Genomic DNA, 24,073 nt, shown 5'->3' with positions numbered 1-24,073 from the left:
GAGAAAAGCATTTAGACATATTTGTGTATTTTTCTTTTTTGTCTCGATCTGAAATATTCCTAGAATGGGTACCATTATAAGCAAAGCTGGTAGTCAGGCTAATCAGTGGACAGATCATTATAATGAAAGCCATTTTTTCCACACTTTTCTGCAACTCTACAGGGACACAAAGTATCCAACTAAAGTAACAAAGGTTAGATGGGAAATGTATCAAGTCTTTGAGTCCAGGTTTCAGCTGTGTTGTTCTGAGCACCACAAACCTATTATTGGTTTGTAAATGAAGTTATGTAGATGTAAGAATATTAGAAATGGTTTCTTTCAGGACTCAGGATCATGAGGTTAAATTATATCAAACTCAACCTAGCAACAATTGGGCAATGACATTTGTATTCAGTATAAGAACAGGTGAGCATTATTGCACCATTTACATGGTTTATGTGTGTTGTATATATGTATATATATATATATATATAAGTACTGGCCCCATCACAAAGCCTTGAACACCTTTTGTGAAATTTTGAGATTTTTCCAGAGGTGGTTCTACCACCCAGAAACAAGACACTTTTTTTATTAATCCCAAGTTTATAGACATTTCATCAAATCAAACTGAAGTGTTTCACAGCTGGGTCAAAGCCTGTCAAATATTGACAGCACAACTTAAACCCGTTCAGTTAAACGAAAAAAAAGAAGAAAAAGCATCACACCCCACATACAGAAATTTCTCCCACTTAGTGTACAGCCCACACAACTAAAGTAAATGAAGCTAAATAAATACACAACTTTAAATGAAAAGGGGTAAAACTACATGGTGTTGATGAAGCAACACCTCGATGTTGAGCTTCATATGATTTGTAGGTGTCCAAGATGTGAGTCGCTGATTCTTTACCTGATGAGTTTGTGTTTCTCCTCCGTTACACGGACTTCATGACACAAGAAAAGCCGACTGGCCATTCTTCAGCATGAATAACTCAACCTGTTCATCTCCACTGAACTATTCAGAAAACAATGTACCTTAAGAAACAGTGAAGCTTTTTTGTTTGTTTAGAAATAAAACCAAACATGTAAAAACCGTACAAAAACTGTGCTTAGATAAAAGAGGTATTAAAGTGGTTTGGGTCGGTCTCTCTCTACAGTACAATGGAAAATACTCTGACTGTACGAATTAAAACGTCTTAAACTGGAGCAGGCATCAATACTAGCATTTGCCACTACTGCCGCTGTTACTCTTTGCACTGTGTCCAATTCTAATGTGGTGTAAAGCATAGAGAGAGAAAAAACGCATCATCTTAGTGGAAGTCAAAAATAAGAGAACAGGTTAGAACAAAAAAATAAAAACTAAACATTTAAAAGCAACCAAACTGTTTCTCCAACAATGTTGTTTTTTTTTTTTGCATAACATGGTACAGTAAAGCTTTGATATCTAGATGAGAACCACTGACCCCGATACTCCATGACTTTATTTTTACTGATCAGAGTAAAGGAGGTCCACTAGGTCAGTACTGTACCATGCAAACTGAAAGTGCCTACAACGAGCCTGCAAAGTTGAGAAAAGGACTGCATGTCAGGTTCAGTTTAACTTTGTGTAAAGTTAAGAGGTCCGCTATCAGGTCAAGTGTAGGGTTTCTTCAACACTCCTTCAGAAGTGAATGAAGCTCTTAAGAGCGAGCAACTACAGTTCCTCTTCAGGCTGCAGCCGCAGTAACTCAATGATTCTGTTGCTCCAAAAAAAACAAAAAACATTAAAATAGGGGTTCCTGTTCCGAGATTGATCCGAAGCTCTTTGATGAAAGGTAGAACGTCTCGCAGAAAGCGAGCAGCTGCTCTTCCCGTTGCCGTGATGTGTACGTGTTTGAACTTGTGGAGGAATGCACTCCTAGTTTCCTAATTCACCCGAGTCACGAACAGAAGCGGAACAAATGCTTTCCTAGGAAAAGCAGGCTGTACGAGGTGCTAAGATGGACGTTTTCCGTTTTTATTAGAAAGTCCGCTTTTCTACCGTTAAATGATTCTTGGACGTCTACGACGGAAATAACCTCAAAAGTCAACATGGACAAAAAGCTGCTGGGACTCAGAAATAGACTCCAAATACTGAATCTGAATTAAAGTCTCTTTCCAGCGAGTTGGCCATATCTTACACGCATTTACAGAATGAACAGTTTTTGTCCACCAATTACAATCCAGATTCTGGCTTGATGAAAAGGGCAGACAAGGCGAACGCCAGAAATACAATCCCTCCGATGATGGTAACTGTGGAAACAAAAAAAAAAAACAGTTTCAGGCCGACAGTTTTTAAAACAGAAATCAACAATGAATTGAAACTATACACCATAAGATTTTTTTCTTTTTTTTTTTTTATGGACCCAGGTTCTCATTCACTTCTGAGAATCTAGAGTTGGATGCATCAAAAAGCTGAAGCGCTGCAATTTGGTTCTTTTAATTTTTTTTTAATCCAAATAAAGTAAATGAGCAGCGAACAAAAACTCAAAACGAGGTTAATTCTTAATATCCAAGGGTGAATTAATTAGTTAATTGATGACATAATCTACATTAAAAAAAATTTTTTTTTTCAATTCCCAGATTTGTGTTTTTCGTTTAATAGAATGATATAAGTGAGGAAATTGGACACAAACCATTTGAAGATTTTTTAAAAATAATAAATTGATTCCTCGCACCCTTTTAGGCATTTCCAACAGGATAAAAGTTAACACAAAACATCTCACCTGTCCTCACAGAAATCTTCTGAGCAATCATTCGCCCTCCAAGCACAGCCAGTCCTGTACACAAACAGTGGCCGATTGTCCCACCTACTGCAATTCCAAATGGATCCTAGCAATTAAGCATAAAAAAAAAGAAGAATAAAAAATGAAATGGGGAATCAAAGCAGTAATCGGTCACCTACTGCAGCGTAACAAACCTCTCTGGCAGCTAGAATGATGGTGGCCAGCTGTGAGCGGTCCCCCCATTCTGCCAGGAAGGTGAGGGTGAAAGCTTGGATGAAGATCGGTGAGATCAGTCTGTGCCACTTCGACTGAGGTTGGGTGGTTCCTGCTCCTGCCTCCACGTCCGGAGCGCCGTTGGCCAGCTTGGAGCGCTGGAGCTGCAGATGGAAATAAAGAAATTAGAGAACACACACACGCACACACACACAGCGGAAAAAAAACATGAGAAATTCAGTTCCATTTTTTGGAGCATGTGAACACTGTTGTTGCTCCACATCTGCACCGGAGTCAATAGTAAATTTCTGGTTTCATGTGCTGCCTGAGCTGAGATCAAAACAGCAGTAAAGGGCCGCACGCAGAAGCAGATTCCAGATGCGCATTACTGATTGTGCCAGTCAGTAATATAAAGGAACTACAGATTGTTTTAATGGGTAACTCCAATTATTTTCTTTTTGTTGTGAAATATTATCAAGACCCTGTTTTTGCTGCCGCTGTGCTTTCACACAATGGTGCAATGTCTGCTCTGTTCTCTTTGCTCTGGAATCTCATGGACGGCAGAAAGAAATTATCTTTATGATATGCAAAGCTTCTAAATTAAGGTTGAGTCACAAAGGAGAAAACAAGGCACTTTTCCGGGAACATCATTTTCGACAGAACGTGGATAATTCAGGAAAAATTTGCATGCTCTTTGAATAGGCAAATGGGACCCACTTCCTCGTCTTTCTTCTTGATCTCTGCTTGGACCTCCTCGAGCTCTTCCTGCCCTTCATCTGGACTCATTTTCAGCCCCTCTCTCAACATGCGCACCCCAAAGATGGCAAACAGTGCAGTGGACACGTAGTAGGTGTAGATTCGAGGGATGATTGTGGTGGCGTAGCCGAACAACACTGAAGAGAGGAGGAAGGAAGAATTTTATTACATTTCAGAAAGCAATATGAAATAGTTGTCCAGGTGGGGAAAGACAAAACAAAACAAAAAAAGAAAACAAAAAAAGAGGCTGATGCAAACCTGACAGACAAGTCATAACCCCCAGAGCCAGCATTGCCCCTGCCAGCACGGTGAGGCGGTTGTAACGCATGGCCATGATGGCTGCGATGAAAAACGTCTTGTCTCCCAACTCTGAGACGATGATGACGGAGAAAGAGGCCACGAAGGCGTGGATGAAACCCAGGTTTCCTTTGATGGAGCCATTCTCAGTAACGATCGGCCCCACTGGATGGGGACTAGTGGCTTTCTGTGAAACAAAACACAGCAGTCAGGTTACAGCGCTTATAGAAAAAAATCCACACTGCTTCCCAAACCAGGTCACATGACAACATGAATGGGGAAACAAAACTCGCGAAACTGTCGGTACCGGTGGAAGTATATTAAACCGACCATAACCCCAGTTTATAAGCACTTTGACAGCTTTGTTGACATAAAAGCAGTCAAAAACTATATCAAATTGGTCACTCCGGAAGCACAACACCCGGAAAACGCTGGTGTTTATTGGTTAGCACGCGCTAACTCACAGGAGCTATCTGTTTCAGAGAAGCTCTCCGCCTATCACGACAAAAATGTCTAACTGGGCGTTATAATGTACATTTTTACCTCATTTTGCGGCTGTTCCTGCACCGCTTTCTGCTCCTCCTGAATGGCAGCAACTCCGACCGACAGCAGCAACACGGCGGCGAGCGGAAACAGCAGACTTCTGTTAGCTCCTCCATCTCCTCTTCCCAACAACACAGGCATTATTGCTACCGGAAGCGACCCAACACGAGCTGTAAGACTATCTTCTACCCCGAATTCACTTCATTTTGCCCTAAACAAAACAAGCAAACTTCATTTTTACAAACTATTCAGTACCCGGTGTTACACGTCACGATGAAACCAACTGGGCCAACTCAAGAGAGAAGTTGTAATGTCGCTCCAGCATTGAGTTAACAGAGCCAACACCTGATTGGACAGCGAAAAATAATGACGCTCTACGTATGTGATGACGACCTGAGTGGAGAATTCGGCGATTGGACAGTTTAATTGTCGGCATTAGCTCAAAGTTAAAGGGGATTTGTCGTGGAAATTTAGTGAATCTAAGTTCAAATAAAAGCTACGTATTAATTAGTGTCGGCTGGCTAACAATATTAGTAACAAAGTCAATATTCTACATATGAGCCCACTACATTGAACGAGAAGCAACCCTGCCACATGCATAACTTTAGCACACTTTACGGTCAGCGTGACCCAGGACTGTTTGTGGTCTCTTTCATAACACTTCTCTGCACAGTTCTTTTTTCAAGATGGCCCATTCAGTCTGGTGGAAGGTTGAACAGTCCAGTGATATCCAATAATGGTACTTCATGCATAATTTAGCCTGTACGTGAATGTTTTCTTTGAAAAAGAACCTAACCCAGTCTCCAAAAGTCTCGGCCTCTCTGTAACACTCAAGGTGTGTTACTATTAAAAACACTCACACCTTGAAACTGCTATTCCTGAGCAAGGTCTGGGCCAACTTGATCTAATCACGTAATACTAAATAATGTTTTTTATTTACCAACTGTAACAAATCATTGGTAAGTGTAGCAAATTAAATTGTGTTAAGTTTTGATAAAGTGCATCATAGTCAGTTCAGTTGTTTAACGTCTGAGCTGAAAAACTGTTCCTTGAGTCAGTTGGAAGGGGTGTGGCTACTTCTATACTTTTAGCTAGATAGAAGAAAGATTAACAGTTGCAGCTGAAGGACAGGAGAGTCTTTTGTTTTTGTTCTGGGCAAAAGGTCTGACAATATCATTGATGTTTGCCGGGACCACTGACACTCTCCGTAGTTGTAATCACCTGCTGAACAGCCTTCCTGTCCGAAACAGGCCTCGTCTTGTGACGGCGTCTGGTATCTTAGGTTAGAATAAAAAACTAAAACTTTCAACTAGTTCCACTTTAGCTGCAACAATGAAAACAGAGGGGTGGAAATTAGCCCTACGTCTCAGTAAAGAAAAAAAAATAATAAAGAAAAGCATAGAGGTACTGGAAAAAGTATGTTTTACTTACTTAATTTGAAATTTTTTCTTACCGTTTCTGTTACTTATATTTGTAGTACATACGATTGAGGGAAAAAGAGCAATTGAAGTCATCTTAAATTATATCAGTGTTTATTTGATAGCACTTTATTTGAAGGGGTGTTCATAAGACTGACATAGCACCTGTCATGAACATGAAAGAGTCTTATGAATGTTTATGACTGGTGCCATGAAGTGGCATTCTATAAATAATGACACTTAATTCAAAGTTGCATTAAAAGTGTAAATTATGCGTTATTCTGTGGATAATGACATTAGAATGCAAAGTTGCTTTAAAACCTGCACTAAAAGTCAATTAAAACCGTCAGCTTTGCATTAAAAGTTTCATTATTTACCTTTAAAATAGCACTGGAACAATTTTCAAAGCATATCATCAGTGGTATCCAATGAATATTTAGGAATTGTTAATGGACAGTTGGACTACTGAATATTCCAGTGAAATATCCTTTTGATAACTGTCTTGCTATAAAATTCTCTGATTGTAGGTACTGTCAGATTTGTAGGTAAATGACTCTGATGCAATCCTAAATACTTTCATAGCCACAGCAAAAGTAAAATAAAAAAACACAATAATCTGATATAATTTGAAGTGCACATGGTCCACCCCTTATGAATGTAAAGACTCCTTCGAGTGTCTGACGCTTTAGTCTGAGAATGATCAAAACTACCATGACTGCGTAAATGTTTGTTCAGCTCCAGTAGCCACTGACATGCGATACGGAGAGCTCCGTTTACTCACCAGTTTCACATGAACGCCAGGCGAAAATGAGCCAACAGCTCTCTGATGTAGGTGTAATTTTCAAGGAGTCTGAAGACACTGTTAGCATTCAATCGCCTCTAGAAAATAACTTTGTTGTATCCTTTTGCATTATTTTCTAAAATCACTCTTATTTAAACAGTTCTTTCTTTGTTCGATCTGAAATGTAAAATTCCACCTCATCAACATGCATAAGCGGCACTCTTGAAATTCTCTTACGGCGTTTGGTATTTTTGTGCCACTAAGAGGTTTTCAGTGGCCTCCGACTGGACAGCCAACCTGGACAAAACTTTCTGGAAGTGCTTCAGAATAAGCAAACTTATTTACCCCCAGTGCCAAAGCAACAGCAGCCAGCTTCAGACTACACCCCATCTTCTTTGTTTGTGGTGTATTTTAGTGCCTTCGTTACTGTGTAATATTTTGGGTTATTTATTTTTGTACACAATCAAACCATTATGTCTCCTAAAAACTATTTTGCAAACTTTCATTGGTGTTTCTAGTGGTCAGCTCTGTACCGCTGTCCAGACTGGTGCTAAAAACTTCACAATAGTCCCCCCTAGAACTATGGGATCAATTCTCCCAGCACATCAGCGAGGATCCAAACCCATGCTTCTATATATGTATGAGAGGAATTTTTTTTTTCCCTGTCATTTTAATATTTTACCATTCTTTGGTGTTTTATTATGTTAATGTAAAACACTTCACATCGATGGCAGTTGTTATACATCTTTATACATAAGTTTGAACTTCAACTATAACAAGATGGAATGTTGTAACAAGCAAAGACATGTTGGCGTACCATAAAACAAGTTCTGACAGTTACAACAACACTAATTTAAGGTCCATTTTTTGAATCTCGTATCACAATTTGCAGTCTATTTACAGTTGCACAGAGCTCAGAGCACAAACGGTATAAATGCTCTTCTGTGCTTTGGGTACGACTCGTACTTGCTGACGTAAAGGTCATGACAAAGCTGTCCAGACAGTGCCTGGTTGAAGAGCACGTAAAGGACCACCAGCCACCAGGTGAAAGAGAACCCGCCGAGAGCGAAGCCCAGCGAGACGTAAATGAGCAGTTCGGCGAAGTAATGTGGACACGAAACCAGTTCGAACCAGCCCCCCTCTGGGACCCGGTGAGCCAGAGTCTCCACTCGTCCTAAAAGGAGAAGCAAACAGGTCAAAGAATGCATTTAGGTTTTTCACAGCAGTTGCAGCAGAACATTCTTCTCGTTCGTATTAGTAATGGTGGCTGCGCTGCTCTTTTTGCTGCTTTCTACACTTTTTTGTGACAACTAAGTCGTGTGTCTATTTTAACTTCAATAATTCTGTCTTTTTTATTATTTGCCCTTTCATCAAATTTTATTTCAGATTTTTCATCTTAATATCAATATCTTAATACATATTTTGTTTGCTTTTTCCCCGAACCCACTTAAATCATTAATAATCGTGTCCTCTGCCAAAGTCGTTTTCTCTCAGCGCTACAGTATTCTGCGTCTCTTTTGCTAAACGTTCTTGCACTTTTATTGACTTAGATCAGCATTTTCTGGTGATTTTTCTGATTCTGACCCTTCGATGTAAACCGTTAAAGTAATTGAACCTTTAAAAGTGCTTCACATGCGCCCTTTACAAACTGATCCTGCTATCTCTAAGAAATCCACTAGTCTGTATTTCACATGTATCAACAGGGGTGAAAGTAGTTTTAAATTCTTGGGGGTACTATGACAAAAAAAAGGATTTATATATATATACATATATATATAACTTCTTTGTGTGCTTTGGAGTTTCTGTGCTGATTAATTTTTTGCAAAGCGATAAAAGTTGTGTAGCTCTTGAATTGCTACAAAATAAAGCTGCATTTCCCTCAGCCCACTGGCTGCAATGTTGACACCTTGAGATGCTATGAGACCTAAATTCTGAACACTATGGCATGGAGTGCATCCCAGTTTTCCATGTCTGGATTTTATTTCAATGTCATTTGTGAATGTTAGCGTCTCATTTTCAACAGTGAAGCTATAAAGGTTGAAAAAGGTTATAATTTTGGAGAAAGTATAATCAACATCAATATTTCCACTAAATAAGAGGCAAAAACAAAATTGTTTGATAAAAGAAAAACCTCTCAGACTCTGAGCTCAAAGCACCAAACTATTTTTTTTATATTAGACAATTAATTTAATTTCACATAATTATTGCGGTATAAGCCATTTGTTTGTTAAATACTTAATGAAAAATATACCATGTTTGATGTTTGTTGTAAATGACATACTCACAAAGAACGAGGTAATTAGTCCAAGTTTGTCGTTTATTGTACGTTTAGAAATTACAGCGGCTGTGATGCACCACAGCAAAGGTAAACAAAGGTAAAGCAACTTGATCAGGTGATCAACTCTAAACCACTCCTACCTTTTTACTCTCCGTCTCTGTCATTTAAGCACACCCGTTGCCATGGCGACCTCCTGCGCTCCACAGGCCGACCCGAGATTACGTTAAAAATATAACATTCAGTCCATTACGATATTAGGTTTGCAGGCTTGATATTTATTTTGCGACCATTAATAAACCTCTCATGAACACAGAGGTGGTTGATTAGTTCATTTTAAACTCTTGCTCTGCTAGTTATTTTGATAATGGAACCGAAATGCACAGAATTGCGCAACACCTTGTTGAAACAATAATTACTGAGTTTGTTCGTTGGGTCATTAATTTGAACATGTTTTGTTGATTTTTTTGTTGCTGTTCTTTCATAAAGTTAGGAACGTTTTAAGTGATCCAGAGAAGGATGTGCTGGTCTCAGCGTCCTGACGGCGTTCAGTTTGTCACCTACCTCCGAGATCGACTCAAAACCTTTCGCGATCGACGTATTGCACCGCTGCTGTAGCAAAGCACGAAGAGTTCAGAAACAATATGAGATGAGAAAAAAGGTATTCATTAACTGATTAAGTCTGTTTCAGATTGTTCTTGAAAAACTAATCAGTCACGGCTGATTAGTGGGTGAACTCACGGCTGCACAGTGAATCCATTCATGTTTTACAGCAGAGAGCCGCTCCTCTCTTGAGGGTACTGCATACCCCCACTAAATATTTTAGGGGTACGCAGTACCCTGCCGTACCCCCTTACTTTCACCCGTGTGTATCAAGGCAGCAATTTTTGTGATATAGCTGACAGCATGAAGTGAAAATGTGTACCTCACTATTCTTTGTTTAAGTAAACAATATTTCAATAAGTTAAAAATATATTTTGCAATGAGCACTTTGTGTAATGAAGGCTGGAGAACATTTGAAAAGAAATGAAAATGTATTAAGATATTGATATTGAGATGAAAATTTTTAATTAAAGGGCAAAGTAAATATAATAATTGTGTTTTACCCTCACCTAAAGTTTCTTCAGTCTGTTTAGATGTGTCAGTAGTTGGTAGAGTTAAATAAACTCCGTCGCTGATAAACTGACCTGACTTTCCTTTGCGAAGCTCGGCCAGCAGGACCATAGAGTGATGCTGCAGGAGAGAGGCCGCGATGAAGAGAACAAATCCGGCCGCACGAATCCAATCCGAGCAAGAGAGGAGAGTCCCATGACCTAAACAAGCAGCATAAGCATTTACATCACCATAGCAGAAAGGCACATGACAGTATTAGTAGAGAATCTAACCTTTTGCCGTGAGATCCGAGCAAAGCACAGTCAATCCCAGCACAATGTAATAGCCCAGGCCAAACAAATACTGCACCAGATGCATGGCTCCATCAGAAAACACACTGACAAACAGACACTCCAGCAGCCTCCTGAGGGAGTGGACACACAGCAGCAGCTGCACCAGGACCGTGGACAGCTGCGGAGCTGCAGAGAGAACACACCCCCATCAGCGAGGATCGGACAGGAAATAAAAACTCCTAACAGATAAGAGCTAGTTTACCTTGGCCAAAAGAACTGGGTACACCAGTTAAAATCTCCAACATCCCAGTCAGCCATGGTGGGTAAGACTGGAGCTGGTAGATTAAGTTGAAAGACAACAGGAGAAGGAAAACATTCCAGCAAACAGAGATGGCATAAAAGTGCCAAAACCACCTGTATGAACGAATCAGGTTTAGGTAGTGGTTTCATTGAGCTAATGTCAACCCAAACAGTTCTGTTATTTATAGTAAATAAACAATTAACACACTTTTTTTTCTAAATTAAAAAAAATCTATCTATCTATCTAACTATCTATGTAGATAATTTGTTACCGTTTCGGGACGTCAAACACTCGCAGCCACTCTGCACGGTGCAGGTTCTGTTTGGTTTTTCCGTAACGAATCAGATCCTGAAACAGTGTGAACAGACTGGACTTCCGGTACTCTCTCGGTAGCTGGGCTGAGGCTTTGTGAACGCTAAAAGCTACAAGGAAACACAGAGCCAGAAATAACCAGCAACTATCTATCAGGCTAAGGCCGAGGGAGCTCCAAGTCATGTTTGAGCTCACCTGGTTGTGGACATTGTTTTGTGCAGCGCAGAAAAACCCCCGGAAAAGGTTGACCGTGTTAATGGTTCCGCTGTCACATAAAAATTCCGAGTTTGTGACTCCAGAGGGCGCCCTTGTTCACGTTCTTGGTTATCGTTCTGTCTGTGTTGATCAGATGTTGAATTTTTTGATATTTTGTCACGTTACATCCTCAAACTTCCGTGTATTTAATTGGAACTGAATGTACAAATGAGTGCAAGTATGTGAAGTGGAAAGAAAATGATACAGATAAAAAAAATTACATAACATGTCAAGCTAATAGGAAATACAGTTTTGTTTTCAGCAAACAGAGCTTTGCAACAAAGCATGGATTTCCATAAGTGGTGTCCAGAAAACGCATTTCTGCATTTTTGGATGCATGGCAACAATAGCTTCTTCTTCTTCTTCTTTTTGTTTTGTGGCGGTTGGCAAACAACTCATAGGTGCATTACCGCCACCTTCCAGACTGGCAGTGGTGGAGAAAGTACTCAAAAAATTTACTTAAGTAAAAGTACAAATACACAGACAAAAATGTACTTAAGTAAAAGTCAAAGTACCACATTAACATTTTACTTAAGTAAAAGTAAAAAAGTACTGGCTTTTAAAAATACTTAAGTATTAAAAGTAAAAGTACTTGCTGTATGCATTGTCTAATCGCTAATATCATTAAGTGTACCAATCGTATTTAATTTTAATACATCAGTAATGTGCCATTTTAATGAACAATGCCACAGATAAAGCATGTTTTTTTTTAGTTTACTCTGTAACATAGTTTAGACTTAGATATGTGATTCTATGCATCATAATTTCAGGGATGGAAACATCTTGTCTCCTGTCCTAACATAGCATGAACTTCACTTTTTTTGCCACACATTTATTTTGAAAGAAATCCAACTGGCAGAGGAGGACATGGAACCAAGGAGCCTCGTAGCAGAGTTTTAGTCTAGACCACCGAACCCAAGACCAAATCAAAACCAGCACCCTGCGCTACATGACAATAACACTAAGTGCACCTATCAAAATTGCTTCTCAAATTGATCTGAAAGATTCACTTTCCCATAAAAACACCTAGATATTAAATACTTAGAGCTGAAATAAATTTAACCAGTGACAATTCAAACTCTTCTTCATTCTGTTTTGCTTTCATCTCTGTGCCACAATMCACAGAGGTCTCCTGCCATCCCTAAAAAAATAAAACCCTGGGCGGTTGCCCATATTGCCAATGTCAGAAATAATAATTGTCTGCACCATTAAACATAGCAATTAACAACACTCAACTATGAACACTGTCCAAGGCCCAATAAGCAAGAAGTAACCAAGCAGAAGGAGGCGACTGTCTGCCACCATGACAGGTGACGAAAACAAAGAGCAATGAGCATGCTCTGCGTTCTTGTTTTATTTATTTGCCAATTAAATATAAAGATATTTTAATGAAATAAAATAGCTACTGCAGTGTACGCAGAGCATTACAAGAACAAAGAACGGCTCTCAGTGAGGCTTCAGCACTATAGGACTTAGTCAAGATCCGTCCAGAAGAATCGGATCGTCCATGAATGTCATATTACTATATTGCACTTTGGTCACAGCGTTGTCCCATATATGCAACACCTCAGTCAACACCTCCACACAGTAATTCAGTGCATGAGTGACAACTTTTTTTCATCGCAGATGCAACACGTCTCAGTCAATACAGCTAGCTTTGCTAGCATCACGTCCACGGAGCTTACCTTTCTTAAAGCTTTCCTTCCAAGTGATGTTAAAAATTGGACAAAGTCCCGCCGTCTGTGAAAGCGAAGCGCTGCTGATTTTATTGTATGATTTATGCAGCGCTATTATATTACTGACGCTCAGAGGAAACCACTGCGCATGTCTGGAGCTCCGCGTGCGAGTAAAGGTGGAGCCGATGGGTGACAACAGACACTACGTCACGTTATTGCTCGGATTTTACGGCGCCACCTTAAATCCCTGAACTTCACATTATAACGGAAAAAAGCACAACGCGACTTGGATGTAACGAGTAACGCGACAGTTTTGTAGAAATGTAGTGAAGTAGAAAGTACAGATACTTACTGTAAAATGTAGTGGAGTAAAAGTAGAAAGTATCCATTATTAAATCTACTTAAGTAAAGTACAGATACACGAAAATTGTACTTAAGTACAGTAACACTGCAGACTGGAGTATAGATTAGATGTCCTATCAATATAATCTTCCCATAATACCTGACTTCCTAAGAAAACTAAAAATGCTGTTAAATGCTACATCCTCAGACGATCTTTGCAGCAAATTTTTAATATCTAAATTATTTTTATTTCTATTTAACTCTCTGATTAACACCTCTCTTTCCCGATTATACTTTTTACATTCTAGAAAAATATGCTGCACTGTTTCGGACTCTCCACAATAACTACACAAACCTGTACTATGTTTATTAATTATTTTCAGAGTACTATTTTGCCCAGTATGCCCAAACCTTAATCTGGATATAACATCCTCTTCTTTTTTATTCCTATTACCTTCCCTACATTCCTCTACTTTTCTTTTAATGCTATAATAAAATCTTGCCTTTTCTTCTCTATCCCATAATTCCTGCCATTTCTTTTTAATATATATTTTGCTTATGCTTTTGATCTCATTTTTGCTTATTTTGATATTTACCTCAACACTATCCCTTTTTGCTGCGCTCTTAGCAAATTTATCCGCCAACTCATTTCCTACTATTCCAATATGAGCAGGAATCCAAATTAACTTAACCCTGGACCCATATTTTTTAATTCTAAAAATTGATTGATTAATATTCAATATGATATCTTGTCTTGTTTCTGAATTCTGTTCTAAAATACTTCTTAATGCACTACTTGAATCTGAACAAATCAATATTTCTTTCTTGTTTCCTCATTCCATTCTAGAGCCATTAATATAGCCATTAGCTCACCTGTATAAACTGTCAATCTATCTGTTATTCTTTTATTTTTCATAATATTTAAGTCCGGAATTATAAATGCTATTCCAATTTTATCATTTATCATTTTAGAAGCATCTGTATATACTGGTAAATATTCAGCATATTCTTTATTTATATACCTTTCCACCTTTTTTTTTCTATTTGTCTGCCTTTTCCCAATAAGCATAAATCAACTTCAGGTTTTCCACTTAACCAAGGTGAAGTCTCAGGAATACTCACAGGACTAATTAAATAATGATTTATTCCTATCTTACTTATATCATTATTTATAATCCATCCAAAACTATTAATTCTCTTATTTTTTACTTTTTCTTGACAAGGTTGTAGCATAGCATTTGGAGGATAATTTTCTTTGTGTCCTTTAACATTTGCTCAATAGTTTATGGCTAGTTGTTTTCTTCTGAGCTCTAGTATTATTTTAATAATTCCATTATTTGTCCAAACTTTAACCGCATTAAATTCAAGATCCGTATTTTTTTGCATTTGAATAAATTTTATGTTTTCCTTTATAAATATAGCGCATCCTCCTCCACTTCCATTTATTCTATCTTTACGTAAGACTGCATAACCATGAATACTAAATTGCAATGATGAGTTAAGCCATGTTTCTTGAATACATATTATGTCTGGTTTTGTATTTAATTTGTTAATGAACCCTTTAAATTCCTGTCGGTTAGCTATTAAACTTCGAGCGTTCCATTGTAGTATTAGAATTATGTATTGATTTGCGAAGTTTCATTTTCAGACGATCCTTCTCCATATCTAAGTTCATCCTGAATTTTTTCCCATGACAGATCTTTGACATTAAAGAATTTTGCTGCTGCCTTTACTATAATTTTTGTTTTTTCAGTTTTAGTTCTTGCTTGCTCTGAACAGTTAATGATATATCCCAGAAAAGGAATAAGTTTTTACCAGCAACCCTCCCGACCCCACTGAGGGACAAGGGTGTAAGAAAATGGATGGATGGATGGATGGAATAAGTTTTTATAACGTGACATTATTTTGAGTATTATCTGTCTCCTTTTTCCTTTCTAACTGTGGTTTGGTAGCATTTCCGTACTTTTCAACTCTTTCACCGCCTCAGCATAAGTAATTTTTTTTTAATCAGTTTTAATTTTCTGAACTTCAGTTGCTTCTTTCCTTACCACACATCCTGCATAAGCTGCAGCATGATTACCTCCACAATTACAACATTTAACTGCATTCTCTCCACGTTCACCTCCACATCTTTCCCCATTTCCAAAAGCCTGCAATCGTTTTATGCCTGAAATCTCTCCTCCTTTTATTGTTTTCTTTAGTTCTTCCAAGTTTTCTCCAATTGGGATCACTGATATTACTCCTTTTGTTCCTCTTTCTTCCCCCACTACCTTCCTTTCCACCACTTGTTTTTTACATACCATTTGGAGTTTTAATGCCTTATTCTTTTGTTCAACATTCTTACAGATAATAAGAAGGCTCCCATCCCTTAAAACTTTAGTTCCACATCTCCGATAACTTTCTTTAGTCCATTTGATAAACTGATCGGATTCACCCCAATCATATCTTGTCCAGTTCTAAATTTTAATATAACTTTAAATTCTTCAATTTTTTTCTTCCTTACCTCAACACTTTCTTCCTCATCTTCCAAAGATCTTTTGCCTACATTTAGTCCTTTTTTACTCTTGTCTTTCCCTCCCCCCCTTTTCTATTTTCTACTAAAGCCCAACCTGTGTCCATATTTTCATCTTCTGAACATCCCCCACTACAACTAGCCATCTTAATCTACTCACAGTCCAGATTATGCCAAAATCGCCTTAGAAATCAACTTATTACTCGCCAGTGGCAACAATAGCTGCAAGTGAACTTAGTTCTTGCAGGTTGACCAGTCATCATTGTGTGTTCCCTTTTCACAATGTGACTTTAAATGTGACTTTAAAGTCACATTGTGTTTTGAACGGAAAATTTGGCTGGACCTTAGAGACAGTAGATTCCAGGATGCATGCCTCTTGGAGGAGCATGGTATCCTGTCTGAGGAAATGTGGACTGCTTCCTTTTCTCCCTCCCCCCTCTCCCAGTTCCCCGTGCCAAATATGGGACCCTCAGGTGGCCCTCAAAGATTTGCTGAAGGTGTTTGTTCCCCAAACATTTTAGAAAGAAGCTTTTGTAACACACAAGAAAGGTTACTTTAAATGCCCTTAGTAGTAGATGGCAAGTTAAGTTAATTTACTAATACCAACTCTACAGAAGTATAAAGGAAGTTGGGGATGATCAGGAGATTCTAAATTCGGGGGAGTCTAGGTGTGAGCAACAGAGGAGAGCACACAATGTATATAAAAAAAATGTAGAATTTAATATAAACATTTGTGGATCCACATTGTACAAATAAATAAAAATTGCATGCTTTAAAAAAAAAATAAAAATAAAAGAAATAACCCAGTCTTTTTGATGTCTGTCAAATGTTCTTTCAAAGTTTGTTTAGTCTTTCCAATGTGTTTGTGAAATATTTTTTCAATGTTTCATATAGTGACCAGTCGGGTCACCATCTACCGGTTCACTCAGTCCTCTGGGCTGGGGCTCGCCATCCAAGTTCTTGAAAGGGTGATCTTGATGTCTTTGGGCACAATGCTTCAAAAGTGCTCCATAAGGGAAAAAAACCTGACCTGGAAGAAGGTCAAAGTATAGCATCTTAAAATTCAGGATGCTAATATCAACAAAGCTTAAGCAACAATTAAAATTTCAATCTAAAAGTGCCAAAGTACATCTATAACACTAAATCTAACATTCAAAATGTGGATTAGAAACCCGCATTAAGTTGGAGGTCTTCATCAACTTTAAATTTGAAAATCTGACATGGTTAATATTGAATTGACTGATATGCATAGTGAAAGTTGAATTACATTTATTTATTTATTTATTTTTATTTTCACATTTAGTTTTGTGTTCACTTTCTATTCATCATAAGTAAATTCCCAATTTTGTAAGATGTGAAAGTACACATACTTTAAAGCAAAGTTCAATTTATTTTTCATCAATTTATTTTAAATAAAAATCTAATAAATATTATAAAAATAAATTTTGTGTTTTGTTTATGCGGTTGCCTCGTAAGGGGGGGGGAGGAGAGCGTCGCTCCTTCACCCTGACGATCCTTCCCTCGGGAGGTTGGGTGGTGGGGGGCGCCGATCTATGTTTTCGCATCCACCTGAATAATGTGTAGTTGCGCCACTGGCCATTCTTTTTGCACTGAATTGCGGGACGCTGGCCTTTACAATCTAGAGGTCTGAGAACACAAACCACTCAATGGTGAGAAAATGGAAAACATTCATCAGCGCCTCTCCGGCCTCCTGGCGACCGCGGGAGCTCCAGCGACGCTGACCGTCAGTCATTGCAGACGCTCTCGCGCAGTTCCGATATGCCGATATGCAGGCGATATGCACTGATGCGTTCGGCAGTGCTGACGATGCACAAAAACATCTCGTGGAGATTATTGAACGTTCTATTTAATAAATGAAGCTTATTTATAAAATGTTATAAATACATTTAAAATACACTGCAAACAAGTAATGAAATTTGTGATTTTAATAATAAAAAAAACAATTTAATGACTACATTTCAATAATACAGAATTCCTTTAGTGATTATTTGTAGCAAAGATAAACAGTAGCTAAAAAAATATTTCTAACTGAAACATGTGAAAAGCTCAGGTCTTTCTGCTTATTCAGTGTATGACTGATCTGGTGATTCAATGATTAATTAATGAATATCAAAACACATGTAATAGATTTATTTTCATTTGTGCAGAATTTACATATCAGTGGTTAGTTACTTGAGTAATAGATTACAATATGTACAAATTAACAACACAAAGTCACAGACTGAAATAGTTAAATGTGGTCTTCCTCAAGGTTCAGTCCTAGGACCTGAATTATTTATTCCTTTTTTATTATTATATTTTTGCAGTATCCAATATTTTGAAGTTCATAATGTTTGATGACTATACACACTTCTTTTTTTCCTGGAAAAAATATGGATGAAATAATAAAAACAGTAGAAAAAGAGTTATCTGAGTTGAAAACATGGTTTGATTACAATAAATTGTCATCAAATGAAGGGAAAATTAAATTCATGGTATTCTCTGGTAATTGGATCTATAATAATGTAAAGTTATGCATGAATGGAGTTGAAATTGATATTAGCTTATGAGATAAAATATTTAGGGATTATTATGGACAATATACTTAGTTGGAAGCCTCATATTGAATATATTAGAAATAAAGTTGCAAAAACTATTGAAATATTGTTTAAAATAAAAGATTTAATGAATGTTAAAGTGTTGCATATTATGTATTCCTCTTTGGTTATGCCTTATTTGTCTTACTGCTCAGAAATCTGTGGAAATGCAAGTTAAACAACCATTAATATACCAGTTAAGTTGCAAAGAAAAAGCTGTAGATATCGTGAACCAACTGATAAACTCTGTATTCAAAGTAATACCTTAAAATTTAAAGGTATTGCATAAATAAAAATATCGGAAATAATGTGTAAAGCAGTGAACAAAAGTCTTCCTTCTGGTATTATCCAAGCTGAGAGAGAATAAATATCATTTGCGAGGTTTGTTGATATTTGAATGTGCAAAAGAGACGAGCCAGGTATGTGTTTCAGCTATTGGTGTGAAACTGTGGAATGAATTGAATGATGATTTTAAATTATGTCCTTTAAACGAGCCTTAAAATGTAAAATCTTTGGTTATGCAAATGTGTGTATTGTGAAGATATAGGATGCTATGAACAGGGTAGACAAGAATGAGCTTCAGTTTCAGTAAATTATGGATTATTATTTTTGTTTCTGTGTTTAATGTTGACAATTTACCAAAATAAAGTGAATTGATGGATTGATTAATGAAAATCTAATTAAATGTGGACACCGCTCATTTCATTCCCACGTTCTGACGCTCCAGCCGCTGCTCCGGGCAGTCAGATCCGAGAGGCGGCGCCGACACTCGGCGGCGTCTTCAGGGCGGCCATCTTGTTCCAGATCTTCTCAACTGTGATGACGAGCTTGTTGATGTTTGGAGGATTTTTAATGAGCAGATAGAAGCCGCCAGAAGAAGCTCCCACAGCTCCGCGCAGCAGGCCTTGGTTTATCAAATGGAGGGAAACAAAGATGTTCATAAAATAAATAAAATAATAATAATAATAAAACACCTGATTAGATTCGAACATTACAACATTTAATTTCCCTTTGGGATTAATACGTTTTGAAGTGAAGTTCAACATGCACTGTAAAACCACTGTAGTTGTACGTATTTGCAAAAATAATTTTACTCTTGCCTTTTATACATTGATATTTAAAATGTCGAGCAAAGTGGAACTGAGGTCAAATTCCTTTTTTGTGTGCAAAAACTTGAATAAAGCCGATGCCGATTCCATTTTTGTATCCAAAATACTTCTCGGATTTGAATCTTTGAAACTGTACTTGTCATTGGTTACCCAGGAAAACAAAAGCACCGGTCAGACTAATCAAATCAAAACAAACAACAACCTTGCAAGGCAAGTGTCAAATGGAGTGGTTGGTGGTGGTGAGGATTGACGCCGAGACCCAGGTATGGTGAAGATGATTTTAATAATGAATATACTCTGGACAGTCCAAACACAGGCAGCACGGCAGGAGAACTAGCACACGGCTAACACCGGTAGCAACTGATGCGGGACTGGACACGGGAGCTGACGCCGACTTAGGACTTAACAGTTCTACTAAGACGACTACTATAGTTTAACCGACTCAGGACTTCACAGTTCTACTGAATGGCTAACTGACACAGGCTGGTACGAAGACAAACGACGAGGACCCAACAACAGACAAAGACAACAGGTGGGGTTAAATACACAGGGAAGGTAATCAGGGAACTGGATACAGCTGGAAGCAATCAACAGGGAAGACAGACTCACAGGGGAAAATGAACTAAAACACAGAAAAACCTCAAAAATAACTACACAGAAAACACAGATCATAACAGTAAGGACGTTTTTGACATCTGTCAGTGTTGAACGGTGAATTTGTTTTCTGTAGAGTAGGAAATATCTGGGGGCAGCTTTGTGTTTTATGTTATCATGCTTTAAAGATATGAATAATCATGTAACTGCACAATTAAAGTTGATTAATCACAGTGAAGAAAGTACAGGACGTGTATTCGATTTCACTTTAGCGTCTGTTTTTTTTTTTCATTTTTCAATGTTTATTAAATCCTTTGACAATGAAACATACAGTGAAACCAATATTGACAATATCAGCACTGTAAAGAATACAACATTAAGTAATTATACAGAGAAGGACTTAACTTTTAACATTTTCTCCCCTGAACCCCTCCCAATCCTCCCGAACCCCCCACCCCTCTCAACCAGTCAGAGCTAAAGCAAAGAAAAAAATAAAATAAAATAATAATAATAATAATAATAATAATAATAATAATAATAATACACACACATGGTATCTATTTATTTTGGACCCATGGTATTCGAATCTTTCCTCTCTAGTTTTAAGAACGATTCCCACATACTCTGATATGCCTCAAACTGGCCATTTATTTTGTGAATGAGTCTTTCGTAAGGGGCGGTCTCTGAAAGTGCTGTATACCATTCTGTATAGGTAGGGATGTTTTGGCCTTTCCAGTGTCTTAATATAACTTGTCTTGCTGTGGTGAGTGCTATTTTTAACCATTGTGTTTTTTCAGTTTCTATTTGAACCTTGTAGTCTAAGAAATTAAGGAGTCCCAATGCAGGTGTCAGGAGTAAGTTTGAATTAAGGATGCTGTTGATTTTTCCCATAACCTTCTGCCAATAAGAAGTTAGAATCGGACACGTGAGGAACATATGAGGCAAGTTTCCTGGACTTTGTTTACATCACCAGCAAATATCAGAGTTACTTATCTTAGCTCTAAATAGTTTGACTGGTGTCCAATACAAACGATTCAGAATTTTGAACTGTATCAATTTGGAGCGCGCATCTCTCATGGGTTTCAACATTTGTTTGACTATTATTCTCCACTGCTCCTCTGGGAACTTTTTGTTTAGTTCTGATTCCCATACCTTTTTAAGTCCTGTATTAATGTTGCAATATTTCTCAATCAGGAAGTTATAAATGTGACTTACTCGTCTTGGGAAGTTTTTCAGTTTATTTAACATATTGTATATTGATGATTCCATGGGTATATTTCCCTCCAGTTTCTTTAATTTTGTGAGGCAGTCCCTTATTTATAGGAACTTCCAAAAATCTTTACGGTGTAGATTGTGTAATTCTTGAAGTTGTTGCAATGACAGTAAGTCACCATTTTGGAAGAAGCAGTTTATACTATCAATCCCTTTTGTATGCCAGCTCCTCCAAAAGATCGTTTTCCCCTCTATTTTTATTTTTGGGTTATTCCACACTGAAGCATTTCCTTGAATGAAGGGACAAGCATTTACTTTTTTACGTAAGTGCTGCCAAAAGTTTTTAGTGTGGATCATAATTGGATTGGATTTAACTCCATCATTTGGATGCTGTGAAAGATAATCAAAAGCTTTGAATGGAGCAGTTACTTCACCTTCTAAGTTTACCTAGATAGGACTATCATGGTTCTTTAACATAAGTGATGTTATTTGTGCACTTATAAAAGCTTTCTGATAAAGTTGCATATTAGGTAGTCGTAATCCTCCGTATTCTATTTTAGTTTGGAGTTTTATGGCAGACATTTTAGGCTTTATCCCCTCCCAAATAAAGTTGTTTATCATTTTGTCCAGGGTCTTAAATAAAGAGTGTGGTATTTTAAGTGGCAGTAAAGTAAAAAGGTAATTTAATTTTGGTGTAATGATCATTTTAATGGCCTGGACTCTACCCCACAGCGATATTTGTAGTTTGTCCCACCCTTTTAAAAGCAAGTTTATCTAATTTATGACTGGTTCAAAGTTATTTAGAATAATATTTTCTAGGCCCGGGTTCAGCAGTACGCCTAGGTATTTAAGTTTTTTTGGTACCCACTGAAAATTCCACTTTTGTATGTGGCTTTTATAACAAAACTTAGATAGAGGCATTACTTCACATTTAGACCAGTTGATCTTGTATCCGGATAATTCAGAGTAATTATTTATCAAATCAAGTAAAGGAGGTAGAGATTCCTCAGAGTTCGACAGTAGAAGCAGTATATCGTCTGCAAAAATCAACATTTTGTTGTCTATTGCCGCCCATTGTTATAACTTTTTTGTTTAATTTTGTTTGATGGCTTGGGTTAACGGTTGGAGTGCTATAATAAAGAGCAGGGGTGACAATGGGTTTACCTGTTTGGTCCCGCGTTCGATTAAGAATTGAGTTGATCTCGATCCGTTGGTTGTTACCATCGCTTTTGAATCTGAGTATATCATTTTTATTATTTCTAGAAAAGATTGTTTAAACCCAAGTTTTGTAAGTGTGTAGTAGAGATAATTCCAGCTGACCTTGTCGAACGCCTTTTCCGCGTCCAATGACAGGGCCGCTACCGGAACATTTAACTGTTGGGCCTTCCAAATAAGATGTAGTAATCGCCTTAAGCTATCAGTGGAGGTTCTGCCCTTGACAAAGCCTGTTTGGTCAGGGTGTATAATTGATTTTATATCAGTTTAGCCGTGTTGGCAGTGAGCACTGCATTCTCATCTTTGAGTTGCGATACTATGTTTTCGGCTTCCTCAATTCTGCTGTAGAGGCCGACAACATCGCATTTCAGGGAGTCCAGACACTCTTTAATTGCAGTCATATCTGCCCCAATTTGTTGTATTTTGTCCTGAAGATCTTGGTTCATGATGCGAATCTCGTTTATAATCAATGAGTATGTCCCTATACCAGCTGGAGTCTCCATGCTTGTATTAGTGTTAGCTTCGTTAGCTCGTCAGTTCGACATCATCATTTGGTTGATTTTGGGTCCTGGAGTGTTCTTTAGTCTTGAATTTTTTCCTCTATTCTTCTGTGCTGCTTAGTTTCCACCGTCTTCACATGTATTAAACCCTCTGACGGAAAGTAGAAATTTAAAATTGGTTGATATCAGCTCTAGCTCTTCAGCATGCGTCTTCTCCTCGCCGCATCGCCACCAGAAGAAGCGTCTATGTTTTTGAATTTTGTTTTTTCCTTTTTCAGTCAATCTGGTTGTGAAACAAAGTATGTTGACTTTTCAAAAGAAAACTTATTTATTTATACATTTTCTGGCAACATGTTGTAATCCTCTCTGATTTTGTTGCTTTGTTGTGCTTCAACCAGAGCCAGATCACAAATGGAGGACATTGAGGCGGAAGACAAGAGCCATATGAGCGGCTCGGTGTCGTCTTTACCAGAGGTGAGTCCTTTTGATTCTTTTTTACTTGAGTTCACACTGATGGTCTAAACTGGTGGTTTAAGTTGGTTTAGAGAAAATACTCACTTCTACAGACATCAGCACAGTGGTAGTGGCGAGCCAATGCCGATTTCTCTGTAGTTTCAAAATATGCATGTACAAATTAGGGGTTGAACGACTTCATATTTTTAAGGTAAAAGTCGAGTCGTCGTCGTACAATTATGATGTAATATGTTACTATATTTCCTTCACTGTCTGTCCTGATTTGGTCCCACAGAACTATAGCAGCATCAACAGGAACGAAACTCATGATGACTGCATGAGCAAAGACCATCAATGCATCCACACTAGAGAGAGGCCATACAGCTGTGACCACTGTGAGAAAAGATTCATCAGAAAAGGCGATCTGATGTCCCATCAACGCATCCACACTGGAGAGAGGCCATACAGTTGTGACCTCTGTGAGAAGAGATTCATCAGGAAAAGCGGACTGATGTCCCATCAACACATCCACACTGGAGTGAGGCCATACAGCTGTGACCACTGTCAGAAGAGATTCATCAGAAAAGGAGATCTGATGTCCCATCAA

At 37.9% G+C, this 24,073-nt stretch overlaps 4 protein-coding genes across 4 annotated transcripts in view; 2 read left to right on the top strand and 2 right to left on the bottom strand.

Moving 5' to 3' along the window:
• Window positions 1–1,184: 1,184 nt before the first annotated feature.
• Window positions 1,185–4,883, bottom strand: tmem165 (transmembrane protein 165). The gene is made up of 6 exons (XM_008407463.2): window positions 4,530–4,883; window positions 3,948–4,173; window positions 3,651–3,826; window positions 2,915–3,097; window positions 2,721–2,826; window positions 1,185–2,247 (listed from the first exon to the last, which is right to left on the bottom strand). The coding sequence occupies exons 1-6, from the start codon at window positions 4,668–4,670 to the stop codon at window positions 2,171–2,173; spliced, it is 909 nt and encodes a 302-aa protein (XP_008405685.1). The 5' UTR covers window positions 4,671–4,883; the 3' UTR covers window positions 1,185–2,170.
• Window positions 4,884–7,456: 2,573 nt separating this feature from the next.
• On the bottom strand, window positions 7,457–11,249 carry srd5a3 (steroid 5 alpha-reductase 3). Its single transcript, XM_008407464.2, has 5 exons — window positions 10,961–11,249; window positions 10,651–10,802; window positions 10,389–10,574; window positions 10,191–10,316; window positions 7,457–7,902 (listed from the first exon to the last, which is right to left on the bottom strand). Exons 1-5 carry the CDS (start codon window positions 11,182–11,184, stop codon window positions 7,643–7,645), a joined length of 948 nt encoding a protein of 315 aa, XP_008405686.1. The 5' UTR covers window positions 11,185–11,249; the 3' UTR covers window positions 7,457–7,642.
• An 8,435-nt stretch (window positions 11,250–19,684) lies between these two features.
• kdr (kinase insert domain receptor (a type III receptor tyrosine kinase)) overlaps window positions 19,685–24,073 on the top strand; it is a 33,996-nt gene continuing 29,607 nt past the window's right edge. Inside the window, exon 1 of the mRNA XM_008407467.2 lies at window positions 19,685–19,755. The gene's annotated coding sequence lies outside the window, so the exon portion shown is untranslated. The remainder of the gene's footprint in view (window positions 19,756–24,073) is intronic.
• LOC103463838 (zinc finger protein 502-like) overlaps window positions 23,218–24,073 on the top strand; it is a 2,799-nt gene continuing 1,943 nt past the window's right edge. The window contains exons 1-3 of the mRNA XM_008407468.2: window positions 23,218–23,312; window positions 23,412–23,487; window positions 23,762–24,029. Of these exons, the coding sequence (XP_008405690.1) occupies window positions 23,218–23,312; window positions 23,412–23,487; window positions 23,762–24,029 (439 nt within the window). The remainder of the gene's footprint in view (window positions 23,313–23,411; window positions 23,488–23,761; window positions 24,030–24,073) is intronic.

Source organism: Poecilia reticulata, linkage group LG4, assembly GCF_000633615.1.
Source record: "Poecilia reticulata strain Guanapo linkage group LG4, Guppy_female_1.0+MT, whole genome shotgun sequence".
Taxonomy (NCBI): domain Eukaryota; kingdom Metazoa; phylum Chordata; class Actinopteri; order Cyprinodontiformes; family Poeciliidae; genus Poecilia; species Poecilia reticulata.
The sequence above is the reverse complement of the archived record's forward strand: the minus strand, read 5'-3'. Positions and strand labels throughout refer to the sequence as shown.